The 13,786-nt window shown below is 34.6% G+C and overlaps 3 protein-coding genes across 3 annotated transcripts in view; 2 read left to right on the top strand and 1 right to left on the bottom strand.

Annotated features, from left to right (window-relative positions):
- Positions 1 to 13,786, bottom strand: part of LOC134843580 (ruvB-like 2) — a 269,223-nt gene that overhangs the window by 245,213 nt on the left and 10,224 nt on the right. The gene's annotated exons all lie outside the window — the stretch shown is intronic.
- LOC134845018 (uncharacterized) lies at positions 876 to 13,271 on the top strand. Its single transcript, XM_063861849.1, has 3 exons — positions 876 to 893; positions 12,650 to 12,826; positions 13,128 to 13,271. The coding sequence occupies exons 1-3, from the start codon at positions 876 to 878 to the stop codon at positions 13,269 to 13,271; spliced, it is 339 nt and encodes a 112-aa protein (XP_063717919.1).
- The window catches only part of LOC134843582 (ankyrin repeat and SOCS box protein 8-like), a 349,755-nt gene continuing 340,422 nt past the window's right edge, over positions 4,454 to 13,786 (top strand). The window contains exon 1 of the mRNA XM_063859725.1: positions 4,454 to 4,463. The gene's annotated coding sequence lies outside the window, so the exon portion shown is untranslated. The remainder of the gene's footprint in view (positions 4,464 to 13,786) is intronic.

Here is a 13,786-nt window from a genome sequence, read left to right as displayed (position 1 = left end):
CGAAAATAAGATAGCGTGACGAGCAGACGGTGTACCTTATCTGAAATTACTCTATGAGTTAGCGATCCATCCCAACTCATAATGGTTGTATGCCTTCTTGGATTTTTTTGGGTATTTACCTATAAGCTTTTTGTTCAAGGAGTTATAGATACAACAGACACAAAATTTCGTGCAGCTAGTTATAGTTTTGATGGCAGTAGATTCCAATCTGCTGTTCAATTTTTTTTGTTACGTATTAAGCCCTAAATAAATACGCCGCTAAGATTTGTATCTGTGTATCGTCTCTGTGTATTATGTATCTTCTTTGTTTACGACGATACACGATACACGTGTATCGTCTTTGAATCGTTTTCTTTCTTCGAAAAAAGGGGCCGACGTATATCGTCTCTTCCGCAAAAAAGTGTCGTTGTGTACCGCATATGTGAGCCAAGTTTAAGTTAAGAAGATCATGTCGTGAACTTGCATTTTAGTCTTGCGTTTACAAAAGAAAATAGTTTCCCAATATTACCTAGGTCATTAACCTTGAAGCTGCAAATGTTAGGGAGTTTTTTCTGTGCTGTTGTTTTTCTGGTAGTGTCGGGGTTTTTCTTATTGTTTTGACTTTCTTGGTGACTCTCGTTTGAGCTAAGCTGAACCCTCGTATGCGCACAGGTTTTTGTCGTCCCATTTTTGATCATCAATATCGTTTCTTTTAGAGTCTCGATTTTTTGTTTGCCTGGAAGGATATTTTTCTTATATATAATTGTTAAGTTTTTCTGTAAAAAAAACAAGCCGTTAGTCGCTACTCCGTGTTCGCTAGTCATTTTTACGATAATTGCTTGATCTTTTTTTGGTGGTTGCAGTTTCCTAGTCGTCTAATTTGCTTTTTATACTAAATGGCTAAATGGGCAATGGTAAGGGGGTGAATTTTGTTAGTTTTAGGATAGTATTTACTACTTTAATTCGTCAAAACGTTCTAGATTGTGTCGCGCCTGATGACGAGACTTTGAGGCAGTGTCTTCAAGAAGTTCTGCACTATATTCACAGAGAACTTCGAAGGACGATTCAACGACAGCCCTGAGTTGCTGGTGAAAATTAGCAAAACTCTTTGTCGATCATATTGCTCCAGTGAATTGTTCGGAAAATTGAGGCAACTGGTCAATTAAAATAACTAATATGAATATGTCACATGAAACTTTTTATTTAGTTAATTTTTCATATTCGAACGTTTTCTTGATTTTCGTTTTTTTGCTGCAATTCTCTCTTTTGTTTTTTAGTGAGATCTGTTTTCCCCAAAAACAGGTAGTTTTAAATTTAATCAGTTTGCTTGTGGCATTTCAAGAACCAACAAGAATGAGAGGATAGCAAATATCAAAAAAATCGCCTCAAAAAAGTTTGAGAAAGTGTTAATTGCTTAGACAAGCATCTCTACCGGATCAACAGGCTCCTCAGAAAAATTCAAAAATTTATATTTTGCGCTGCCGACTTGTTACACGCACCGTGTAGCAAAAACAACGTTAGGTAATCAGCATAAACCAACAAAAAACGCAAGAACCACGGAAACAACAAAAAACAAAAATTGAGCAGAGTGACTTGTTCTTGAATGTGCGCTATTCATTCTTTTGTTTTGTTTGATTTTTTTTTTAAAAAATTCATTAATAAATAAATTGACCATATTGCTCTTTGAGCGTTTGGAGGCAACTGGATCTTATCACAATTTTTCTCAGTGAAGTTCACAAATGAGATTCGTCTGCCAATCGCAAGTAAGCTCCTAGCTTCGAAACGTGACTTTGTGCAGTCGTTGCTCTGTTTCTGTCCGAGATTTTCCAATTGTTTCGAGTTTTGTGGTCAATTTGATTTGGTTTAAGCTGACGATTAGTATGCTGAGACGTTTTTTTTTGCATCCGTTTTCACCTTTTTTCTCCTTTGTTTTAGGACCACTAATTTCGTTACGATGGGTTTTTTTTAGGAATGAGCTTTTCAACGATGAGTTTTTGACATTTCCAATTGTTTTTCCAAAGATTCTTCCAAAATGTTTTGAGTTTTGTTGTTGATTTTGCCTCAATTAAACTAAAAATTTGTATATACAGCTTTTTTTCGTATTAGTTTTTGACTTGTTTTAGTTGAAGATGATTGCTTTTTTTATTGCAGTTCCCTAGGCGTCCAATTGGCTTTTTCTACCAAGTGGGCTAGGGTAGGGGGTTGAAAAACTTGTTAATTTTGGGTTAGTTGTTACTTCTGACAAAAAGTGGAGACCCTATAATCAGACAAACAAAAGATCGAGGGCCTGAAACAAACGAAAAAAGTGGTCTGGTCTGGTTAACCTCACTAAAGTGTTTTACTCAGGTTAATGAAATTGTTTTCGCCATTCAACGAAGCAATTGAAAACTGAAGATAGCAAAAAAAATTGTTTCAGTAAAATTTTTCAGAAAGCTTTAAACGTTAAGACATGCAACTCTGTAGGATCAACATGCTCTTTAGAAATAGTAAAAATTTTACTTCGGCGGTGCCGACTCGGTCACCACGACTTGTAAGTGTGCGGCAAGTATCAAAACTGAGTAGTTCTTTCTGTGTAGTCATAGTGCTGATTCTATTACAGATTTTTCAATTGTTTCGAGTTTTGTGGTTGCTTTTATATGAAATACTAAGAATTTGTATTCGTAGAGGTGTTCTGAGCACTTTTTTTTCTTTTGGTGCATCAATTTTTTGTTTGTCTGAGATAATATTTTAAAAATCAGTTTTGGATCTGAGAATTACGGAGTTGCTTTCGTTTGAGTTTTTTTTTTGATAACATCTTTATCCGAGGGCGGCCACATTTCAAATTATATTTTTCTTTACTACTACTACTTTTTTTTTGAATCTTCGCACATAGAGAAGGTAGGAGAGACTGCACATGCTTTAGATATAGTTTTTCTGACTTTAAGGTGATAGTTCAACCATCCATTTTTGCACTCAGAAAAACGCGCATTTTTGTTTGTCTAGAGATAGTGTGCTAATGGTGAATGCTTTAACGATGAATCTGTAATTTTTCTTTGTCATTCCTATTCCCTGGGCGTCTAATTGGGTTCTTCTACTAAGTGGACAGAAGTAAGGGATGAAACTTGTTAGTTCAGGACAAAATATACTACTGTTTCATGAACTATCGGGCAGTTAAGCTGAAGTTTGGTATGCGAAGACATTTTTTTTCGTGTCCGTTTTTGATCATTTTTCTCCTTTGTTTTCAGGATGTTTTGTTTGTCTAGAGATATCGCCTTTTGTCTGTCTTGAAATAGTGTGGTAATGATGAGTGTTTTAACGATAAGCATATTTTTCTTTTTTTCGTCAGCAATTGGACAGTTAAGCTGAAGATTCGTATGCGTTGACGTTTTTTTGGATCCATTTTGACCATTTTTCTGTATTACTTTAGAGCCTTATTTTTTTGTTTGTCTGGAGATATTTGAAGTTGAGTGTTTGATCTTTTTTTTATTGCTGCAGTTCCTCAGGCGTTTAATTGGTTTCTCCTACTAATTGGTCAATTTTTGTTCTTTTTTAGGTACATTACTTAGATCCTTTAGATCCAAGATCCAAGGGGAGCAGTGGTGAAGTGGTTAACGTCTCCGCCTCTCAATCGAAAGGTCGGATGTTCGAGGCCCACCATGATGCGTGCTCGTTGCTTGAGGGTGATTACCCAGCCCAGAAAAATAACCAAAAAAATTGCATGTAGTTCTTAAGCAGGGGCACAACAGCGGTTCGCCGTGATGAGCTGTACAGCTCGTATGTTGGTCCTATCCCTCGTGGATAAATGATCTTAAATAGTGTTCTTTATTTGTCTGGTGTCTTAACGATGGGTTAACGATGGGTGTTTCAACAATCAAAAAATTATCGTTTAAACGATGAGTGTTTGATCTTTTTGAGCTTCTATTCTGTCCCTGTCGAAGAATTTTGGTTTGATCTACTATTCTGTCTTTGTAAAACTATTTTAAAAAACGTTAACCAAAAATCTTTTATGAAAACAACTTTCTCCGGTGCCACGTTTTTGAATTGGTTTTTGTTTCTACTACTGTTATTTTGAACCATCGCACCCACAAAAGGTAGAAGAGACCCCATATCCCCTGAAGACAGGTTTCTTGACTTTCAGGTGATAATTCATCTATCAGTATTTGCACAGGAAAAAAAAATTCATTAGAGGTTTCCGTTTGTTATTCTTTGTTTTTCAATATTGGTTTTTTGTTTTCCTAGTTTTTCCAGCCTTCAAAAATGACCATTTAGTAGCCCCCAAGTTGAAGTCTTGTAATATTTCAAAACTCTGAGGCTTTCTATGTCACCTGGACTTAAGAAATCATCTGCAATCTAGAACTGATTAAAAATATTAAAAGTGATTTCTAACGTTTAGGATTGTCTTACAGTCATCCCTTGAATCGGCAATGAAAAAACTTGCCAAGCATTTTTTCTTTTTGTTACCGAGTATTTTTTACGTGTATAAAATTGAGGGTTCCTTATTAAATTTGCTGCATATGGTGGCCACTTAATGTTATCTGTAAGCTTAATTCTTGTGACAAACTCTTTAAGTAGTTTTATTTAAAACGTAGGATGTGACAACAAAACCTCAACAACAAAGCGGCAACGTCAACTTCCAAAGGTTAAGGAAATGAAAGCAGTGCAATTAAATGTTTTCATTCCTGTTCTCCCTGGCATCGAGGAATCTGTGAGGGATGTTACTCCTGAGGTTGTAAATTGGCTTGGACAACAATTAATAGGCCAGTGGGTGTGAGCAGAGGAGGAGGATCTGATGTTGCTGTTTTTAATGCGACTGGAACCAAAACGAAACTTTTTTCTCTAATTGATTCAGTTAAATCTACTGTTTTTTCTTTAATATCTGATGTTTTTCATAAACTTTAAAAAGATACTTAACTCGAATCAAAAAATGAAACAAGGATAGCCAGTTACTGAGCAAGTAGCACAGTATGTTCCTACCTTAGTCTTAAAGAAAAAATAACGTTTTTTCAAAGTATTGATTTTTTTCCGGCATGTGTGATCAAAGCAACTGAACGAAAACTGTGGATTAGGTGTATTCGACAAATGAACGGAAATAAATGAATTGAAAATTAATTACTCCTACTGCAGTTTTTTGAAGTTGTTTGCTTTTTTTTGAATTTTTGAAAACTTTGATTCCAAAAGGTGCTAAAATAGTAATTCAATTTAACGCTACCCAAATAAAACTAATTATTTACGTTTTGAAATAAGCTATTGTAAGCTTTTCAACAATTAAAAAATGACTGCTCGCTCGCTTTATCCGCACGAAACAAAACGAAAAATCAAAAAATTCAAACCGATTTTTCTCAACACTGGGAAAAAGTTTTTGAAATTTTTTACTTTTCGAATCACGACTGAAAGGGCTTGAATGTTCAACCCAGTCCTATCATTATTTGTGGTACCTGGTTTTGCGTGAAAAAAACAAACAGCAAGAAAACAAAACTTAAACACACCCGAATACAAAGTTCCTCCCCATTTTCAATGGTCGGAACAACTATTGAATCAACTACTACACCGTCCCAGTCATCATTCTCGAATAGAGTTCAAAAGTCTTCTAATTCGAGAACGATGCTGTGCAACCATATTTAAACTAACTAGAAAAAGACCCTTCGTTTGTCAATGATAAAATATCTTACATGCGGTTAACTCTATTGGAAATCTCATTTCTGTAAAACTCATTGAAAAAAAGCCCTACAAAAGTGTCATCAAACAGTTCTAACTTTTCGACAAATTTGTTTCTTCGTAGTCCATATCTCTAATCATATAAACATTGGCAGGATGATTTGATGAAAAATTGAAAGTCATATCAAAACAATTTGTTCATTTTTTTCATCTCGTTTTTGTTCCGCCCTTTAAAAATGGGAAGGAACTTTGTATTCGGGGTTATTCATTACGAGTTCAAACTGTGCACATGATAGGCGCACTTTTTTGTGTCTGTTTGTTCGTAGATTCCAGAGGCAACTCTTTAAAGATGTTAAAATTTTGTCGGAAGGATCAAAGAACAAAATAAGTACAAAGTAAGCGTCCTTGCTGTGGAATCTGTTCACAATTCACAAAATTCACAGTTTGGCCTCATAATGTTTTAGTTTCTTTTTGTTTTCCACTTAAAATCAGCTACCGCAAATTATCATTGGACTGAGTTGAGTGAAAAATCATATTGAAGCCCTTTCATTCGTGTTTCGAACGACATTAATAAACTTCAAAAAAAGTTTTCCCTCTGTTGAGAAAAACCGGTTCGGTATTTTTAATTTCTTGGTGTCTTTTCGGGCGAGTGAGCAGGCTTACATTAGCTTAATTATGCTTAATTTAAGCCTTGAAAATTAAATTTTACTAAACTGAAGTTAGTTTTTGGAGTTTATAACCTCATCTTAGGAATCAAAAGTTTCAAAAATTTGCGAAAAAATTTGGAAAATTTATTTAAAAAAAATATTTTCTTTTTGCTTTTTTTGTTTTTCTTGTTATTTTTCCTCAAAAATTGTTTTCTAATTTGCAATTTTACTATGACTCGCAAGAGCGTATTAGCTCTACTTTTTCGCTCAGATTCCTTTATCACACCACGCCAAAAAAACGACACTAATTTGAAAAAATAATTTCGTAAACCTCTAAGACTGGTTTGATATTTAAACATAGTTTTGATTGTTCGTTTTTTTACTCTTTAAATCGCAAAAATTGAAATTTTTTCCTGTATTTCGTTTAACCCGTGACTTCCTGTGTTCTCCAGGGCAGTGTATTTCTTTCTGATCCGACCATTGAAAATGGGGAGGAACTTTGTATTCGGGTGTGTTTCGAGAAAAACTGGTTTCAGTTTTTTGGTTTTTTGTCTTATTTCGAGCGAATAAAACGAGCCGGCAGTGTTGACCGCTTGAAAGCTTACAATAGCTTAATTTAAAACGTAAAAACCGCAAAACTTGAAAAATTGCAAAACTCGAAAAAAAAATTTGGAAAATTTTTTCATTTTACAAGTAACTTTTCCACAAAAATTGTTTTTCAATTAGCTTATTCTAATATGACTGTCGAATATACCTAATTCCATGTTTTTAATCAGCTTATTTCATCACACCACGCCGAAAAAAAACGAGAACATTTTGAAAAAACTGTTGCATTTTCTAAGACTATTCTGTGCCACTTGCAGAGTAACCGGTTATCCTTGATACCAATTTGTTATCGATGACTTTATATTTTTTCGCTTTGCAGATGATATAAAATGTTTTTTTATCTGCATAGCTTGGTATCAAAGAAAGTGACAAAAATTCACATTAGTTTCACACTTCTAAAATCAAAAAACCATTTTTTAAATAATAATCAAAACTATATTCTAGAAGATAGTGTTTTTTAGTGTGATTATTTTGAATGGCAGTGCTTTGTTATGTAGCATCTTTCTGTCAAGCTTATTCTTTGATCATTTTACACCAGATCCAGATCAATCTACACCTGAAGTGGCGTGCGCAATTAATTTTTCTATGTGGATGGGGTTTGGGGGGGGGGGGGGGGGCAAGCGGTTTTTCGAAAATTTTACCGATATTTTTTTAGTTTGACCCTTTTTTTGCTAGCTTTCCCCGCCGCAGGCAAATTTTTCAAAAAACAATTCAAAAAAGCGTTTTTAGGCTTTTTTGGAAAAATTTGACCAAAAAAAATGCGCTTTTTTCAGCGCGTGTTCCTCAAAATTAGTCATTTTGAAAACACTTGGCATCCAGAATTGAGAGGATAGGGGAAAGTTGCGACCCCAGTAAATCTCCCCTCCCCTCCCCTTCTCAACCCCCCTCGGCACGCTACTGTACACCATTTAATTAGTCTTTTTTCATAAAAGTTTAAAAACCTAGTTAACCCAGACAAGTTCTACAAATTTTTTTTGTCAACCCAGTAAATCAAAACACTGTTATTTTTTGTAGATTTGATATCATTCAACACTGATCCAAATATTAATGATTTATACATTGATTGAGACTTAAGTTTTTTAGAGTTTCCTTTTATTTCATTTATAGGCTACTATTCTTTCCTTGTGAAAGTTTTTTTTCTTCCGACTTTCTAACGAAAATAACGGAATACTTGTGCTCGGGTGGGTTTTTTTCGTCAGACAGATTTCGACTTTTTAACTAGCCATTTTTGACGGAATTTTTGTCATCATTCAAATAGTAATGATAACTTGAGCTTAAATTTGAAAAGATATTTCACCTGTGATCATTTTTGTATTTCGCGGAGATTTATTCCGACTAAGGAAATTGTTAAAATTGGTTGAAGAAAGATGATTTGCCATAATTGGCTTGTTACTAAGAGCAAAATTTTTCACTTTGTACTTTATATGGCGTGTATATTTATCATTTAATTTTTATTACATTTAGTTTTTTCATGCTATTTCTGCTCCATAGACCTTAAAAGGCAGTCGGAACATTCAGGGCTTCGCCCTGATACGAGCAGTCTTGTTTAATTTTTACTTTTTTTTGTTAACATATTTATCCGGTGGCGCATTTTTGACGCGTTTCTTGCCTTTACTATTCCTTCGATCCTTTGCAACCAGAGAAAGTCGGAGAGTCTCTATCTCCCCTATAGTTAGGTCGTTATGACTTTCTGGTAAAGGTTCAACCATTGCGGCTGGCCAGTAGCACTCTATTTCACCAGCGGATTTAGGGGGGGATTTGGAAAAGCATTTTGGTCGACCTTTATAAAAATGGTCGATAAAATTTTGAATAATTTTAAAAATCAGCCCCTCGAGAAAGTCTTAGATCCGCTCATGCTCGACTTGAAAAAAAAAATTACATGATAAGTTTATTTGTTCTGTTTGGTTTTTAAACTTAAATCTTTGAAATGCTTAGTTTTTCTACCATTTCTAACAGGCGCGGGTCTAGGAATTTCTCTCGGGGGGGGGGGGTTTCAAAAAAGTTTTGAAACTTTTCTCGACTTTTTTTTAAGGTCGACCAAATTGATTTTCTCAGCTCTCTTAAATGACTATAAAGACCCTAGTTTGACCAAATTTTTGCGCCGCAGGCAAATTTTTAAAAAAACAGGCCAACAAAAGGCGTTTTTATGCACTTTTTGGAAACTTTCGACCAAAAAATTGCATTTTTTCGGCGTGCGCTCCCCTTCCAAATTAGTAAATATTGGCGCCAAAGGCACCTTTAGAAAAATTTTAGGGTCCGTCACCAAAATTGGATATCTCAAAATAGTACAAATGGTAATCCTTTGGTTCGGCAGGGGGTCAAATTCCTGAGGGAAGAGGTGCGTCCGCACCCCGCCCCCCTGAATCCGCTACTGATTTCTAAAATTTGCCTATGGCAACCTCGAGTTAGATCATTCCAGTAATTATAACAATTGAGGCTTTGTATGTCAACTGCGTTTGTGAAATCATCTACAAAACTGCTTGTAAACTAAAGTGATGCCTGACGATTATGCGTTTGACAATCCAACGATCCCAGAAATTGACATTGCAATAGTTCCACTTCTTTTTTGGGATAATTTTACGTGTGTCGTTTCGACGGTTGTCTATTAAATGTTTTGCATACTGTGTCCTGGCAACATAACTCAACCTAAGTTCTTAGCCTGATTCTTGAGATAGTTTTTAAGTTATTTTCATTCAACATAACACGACTATTTTCATTCACCGAATTACGTGGACAAAAGTCAATATCATCTTCCGATGACAGTTTTTTCGTTTCGTTTTACAAAGCATGGAAATCAAACTAAACACTATCAAAATGCTCGGTATCGTCTTGAAATGTAGCCGTTTTTAAGAAATTCGGCTTCTCATATGACAACAAGAAGAAAAAAATATAACCAAGACAAATTTTACTGAAAACAATGAAAACAATGGTTGTTTTCCAATGAAGTTTTTGTCAATGAAAGTTAGAATAATAATTTTAGGCAAAATTCAGCTAAAAGAGATGACTTTTTCAACAAATACTATTAAGTTTGGCTGTTAAAAATGAAGGAAGACCAGGTGATTTTTTTTCGACATATAGCAGAATCAATATTGATACTGTTTTTCCATCTATGACTTATAGAATATTTGCATCCAAAATATTATTTCTATCGAACATAAACGAGCTGATAAAAATGAAAAAATAACATTGGTTTACATAATAAAAAAGGCCAATATTTTTGGGAAATTTAATGAAGAAAGGAGGAATAAGCAAAAAAATGGGTAGAAAAAGTGGGAAACGGCACCCGTTAAACTTTTGTTTGCAATTTTATGATTCTTGATTGACAACTTGGGTTTGCGCATTGTAAATGCTGAAGTCAAGTTCAAAATGATACTTAATAAAACTGTATCTAAGCAACGTTTATTTTTTTAAATTTAAATTTTTTCTAGTTGAAGTTTCTGCAATTCGCACAGGATCTATGTCGTTTTTGCGACTCAGCGTCGCGTTTCTTAGCGTCTAGAACTTTCCCGTGATACACTAACGCAGCGCAAATCTGTCAGCTTGTGGTAGACAAGAAGCTGGAGATGACGTGAGGGCTTGTACTCGGACACTATAATTGACATGGCTGAGGATCGGTTACACAATCTGACGCTTCAGAAGTGAACGCCTTACCACTACGCTGAGTGCCTATAGTTTTAATTTGAATATCGACTGATTAGTACTTTTTTTAAATATTGGACTATTGGACTTGTGATCGAAAAGTATTTCTGACTGAGAAATTTGTGGATGGAAAAGGTGCGATCACTTAGACTTTTATCCTTTTTTGGTGCTCCTTGCTTCAATTTTTCTAGCTATGCATACGTTTCGGACTCCATTTTTTTCCACTCCAATATACTTATTTTCGTTTTTTTTTTCTTTTCCCAACTTATTTTTGTTTTCCCCGGCCTACTTTCACCAACCTGGTATTATTATTGATAAGTTTGCAGGTAAAATCTGATTGCTATCAAAACTGGCATGTTGACTACTTTAGGTTATTGTAAATTGATTTATTTTTCATAATTTACTTTGTAAAGTTCTTCGTTGCTTCAATAGACTCTTCATAGATGTAGGTAGGTTTGAAGATGTTCAGATATACTTTATATACACATAGATACATACAGGGGTACATACACAGATAAATACAAAAAGAAAAATTTTAAATAGCATTTTTTCTTAGTAAACCACCAAATAGTTTTAGTTCCAATATTAGTGCTAACCTTATTTGAAAACTGATTGTTTTAATTTCTTTATAAATTTTTTTTGTGCCTTTTTTTATTGTGCCGGTAACCCAGAAGACTGCTTCTAATTTTTGTTGGGAACACCCTGCGTTTGTTTTTTCATCGCGGTGTTGTCTTTGATCATCAAATACACTAGTCTGCGTTTGTTTTTTCATCGCGGTGTTGTCTTTGATAATCAAATACACTAGTCATTGCTGCATAAAATTCATTTATACTGATGAGTGCCGACCATTGAAAATGGGGATGAAGTTTGTATTCGTGTGTGTTTTTAGTTAATTTTTTGTTTGTTTTTCTCGTTTTTTTTCTTTTTGTTTTCCTCGCAAAAACAGGTACCACACATAATCATCGGAATAGTTGATTGATATACCATATTAAAGCCCTTTCAGTTGAGATTCAAATTACAGTAAAATTTTTGAAAGAATTTTCAGTGTCGAGAAAAACTGGCTAGGTCTAATTTCGAGCTAATGAGGTAAGCGTGCATGCTCAAAGTAGCCTAAATATCCTTAATTTAAGCCATGAAACTTAGTTTACTCGAAGAGTAAACTTAGTTTTTGGAGTTTTTTTTTGTTCGATTTTGTGAATCAAAAACTTCAAGAACTCGAAAAAAATATCATTTTTCTATCGTTTTTTTAACAAATTTTCTAGAAAAAAAAATGTTTTTAAATCGGCCAATTTTACTATGAATGTCATATAGTCAAAGACTGCCTAAGTTTTTTTTTCCATAATGCAATCGTTCGAAATTGATTCAAGGAAGCTTATGTGTCATAACTGACTTGTTAATAGGAGCAAAATCTATCACTTTGTACTTAATATAGCGTGTGGGGGGATGTTTTTACAAAAAAAAATCTCTTTTTGTTCCGACTTTCGATACGAAAGTGACTGAATATTTGCGCTCGGGGTGGGTTTTTTTTTTCTTCAGACAAATTTCGTATTTTTAACTAGCCATTTTTGACACAAATTTTTTATGTCATTCAAAAGGTATTGTTGTCCTAAGTTTAAATTTGAAAAGATATTTCACCTGTGATCATTTTTTGTAAAGTTATGGGGGTTTAAATATTGCCATTTTGGCCATTTTGACCAATTTGGGACAATTAACGCTCGATATGTTTCGCGCTATTAACGCGTAAGCGGAGGTTTAATCCGTCTTGAAATCGTTCCAAATTGGTTCAAAGAAGCTTATATGCCATAATTGATTTGTTACAATGAGCGAAATATTTTCTTTTAATCTTATAAGGCGTGTGGATGATTTCATAAAAAAAAATTCAAATTTTAGAAATTTTTTTTCATTTTATTTCATTACATTTAATTTTTTTTTGTTACTACTGCTCGATAAACCTTAAAAGGCAGTCGGAACTTTCAGGGCTTCGCCCTGATACGAGCAGTCTTGTTTATAATTTAAATTTTGTTTTATTACATTGAAATTTTTCGTGTTCTTGCTGCTCCATAGACCTTAAAAGGCAATCGGAACATTCAGGTCATCGCGCTGATACTAGCAGTCTTGTTACCTTTTACTTGCATTTTCTTTAGGTGTGGAAGGGGTTTGCGGCCAGAAAGCGGGTGAGAAAGGAGCGGGAGGAGGAGATGATGTTCATTCACATGGTGCCAGCCCCCGCCCCTCCCTACAAGAACACGGCAAAATATGCTTCCCTCAAGAACGAGGACAAGAGAAGGACCACCCAGGAGACCAATGAACAGGAGTACCAGGCTAGTTGTAACACACCAACCATCAACTCTTTCGTGCGAAAAAAATGATGTTTCAATTTTATATCGTTGATTCATAGTATTAGTCAATTGAGACGATACTGTGTCAAAGACAGTTTTGCGGATCTGAAATGATTAAACTTCTTTCTAGGATTTACCAGAAGAACACCTTTTCTCATAATGCAAAAAAAACTTTAATGTAACGCTCATCCCAGCTTATAGTCAAACTTGCGTATACTTCATTGCTAATTATTGCTTTTTTCTTGTTTTTTAGAGCTGAAATGATTACAATTTCTGATTTTAGAATGCGCGTATCTCTGTGAAGCAGAAGATACGAGAGGTGGAGGGACCGGACATGAAGGAAACTCTGCAGGAGAGCATCCGGGAATGGTTCATAGAGACCAGAGACGCCACTGGCAAGTTTCCAGACTTCCCCGAGCCTGAATAACAGCCCTATATAGCCCAATAGCGAGGTTTGTAACAATAAGTATAATAAATTGGGTCAAGCGAGCTCATTACACAAACCAGTTTAGAAATAAAGAATTGTTTAACAAAAACATCATTTGAGATAGCGCCATAAGACTTTAACATCTAGCCTGTTTTTAGGCCTCATAGAGCGAGGACCAAAAAATCTATATTTTTCGTTTTTTTTGTTTTTTCGAGAAAAGATTCATCTAGATCAGACTAAATGGGATTTGAAATGAGCACATAAGTTGGGATAAATTAAAAATTCAAAAATGCTAAAAACTCAAAAATGCTTAAGCGGGAAAATTCAATTGAAGAACTTCTAATTAAGGAAACTAAGCGCTCAAACTTTTTCCTGGTCTGATTTCTTTGTGTGTCACTTTCTATCAAATGTCAATCTGAAAATAGACGCGCCATTAGTATTATTAAATAATCGGAAAAGAGAAAAAAAGGTTTTTTATGGTTTAATTTGTTTGCTTTTTTGTGGTGACAGACGTT

Source organism: Symsagittifera roscoffensis, chromosome 4 (genome assembly GCF_963678635.1).
Source record: "Symsagittifera roscoffensis chromosome 4, txSymRosc1.1, whole genome shotgun sequence".
NCBI lineage: Eukaryota > Metazoa > Xenacoelomorpha > Acoela > Convolutidae > Symsagittifera > Symsagittifera roscoffensis.
The sequence above is the reverse complement of the archived record's forward strand: the minus strand, read 5'-3'. Positions and strand labels throughout refer to the sequence as shown.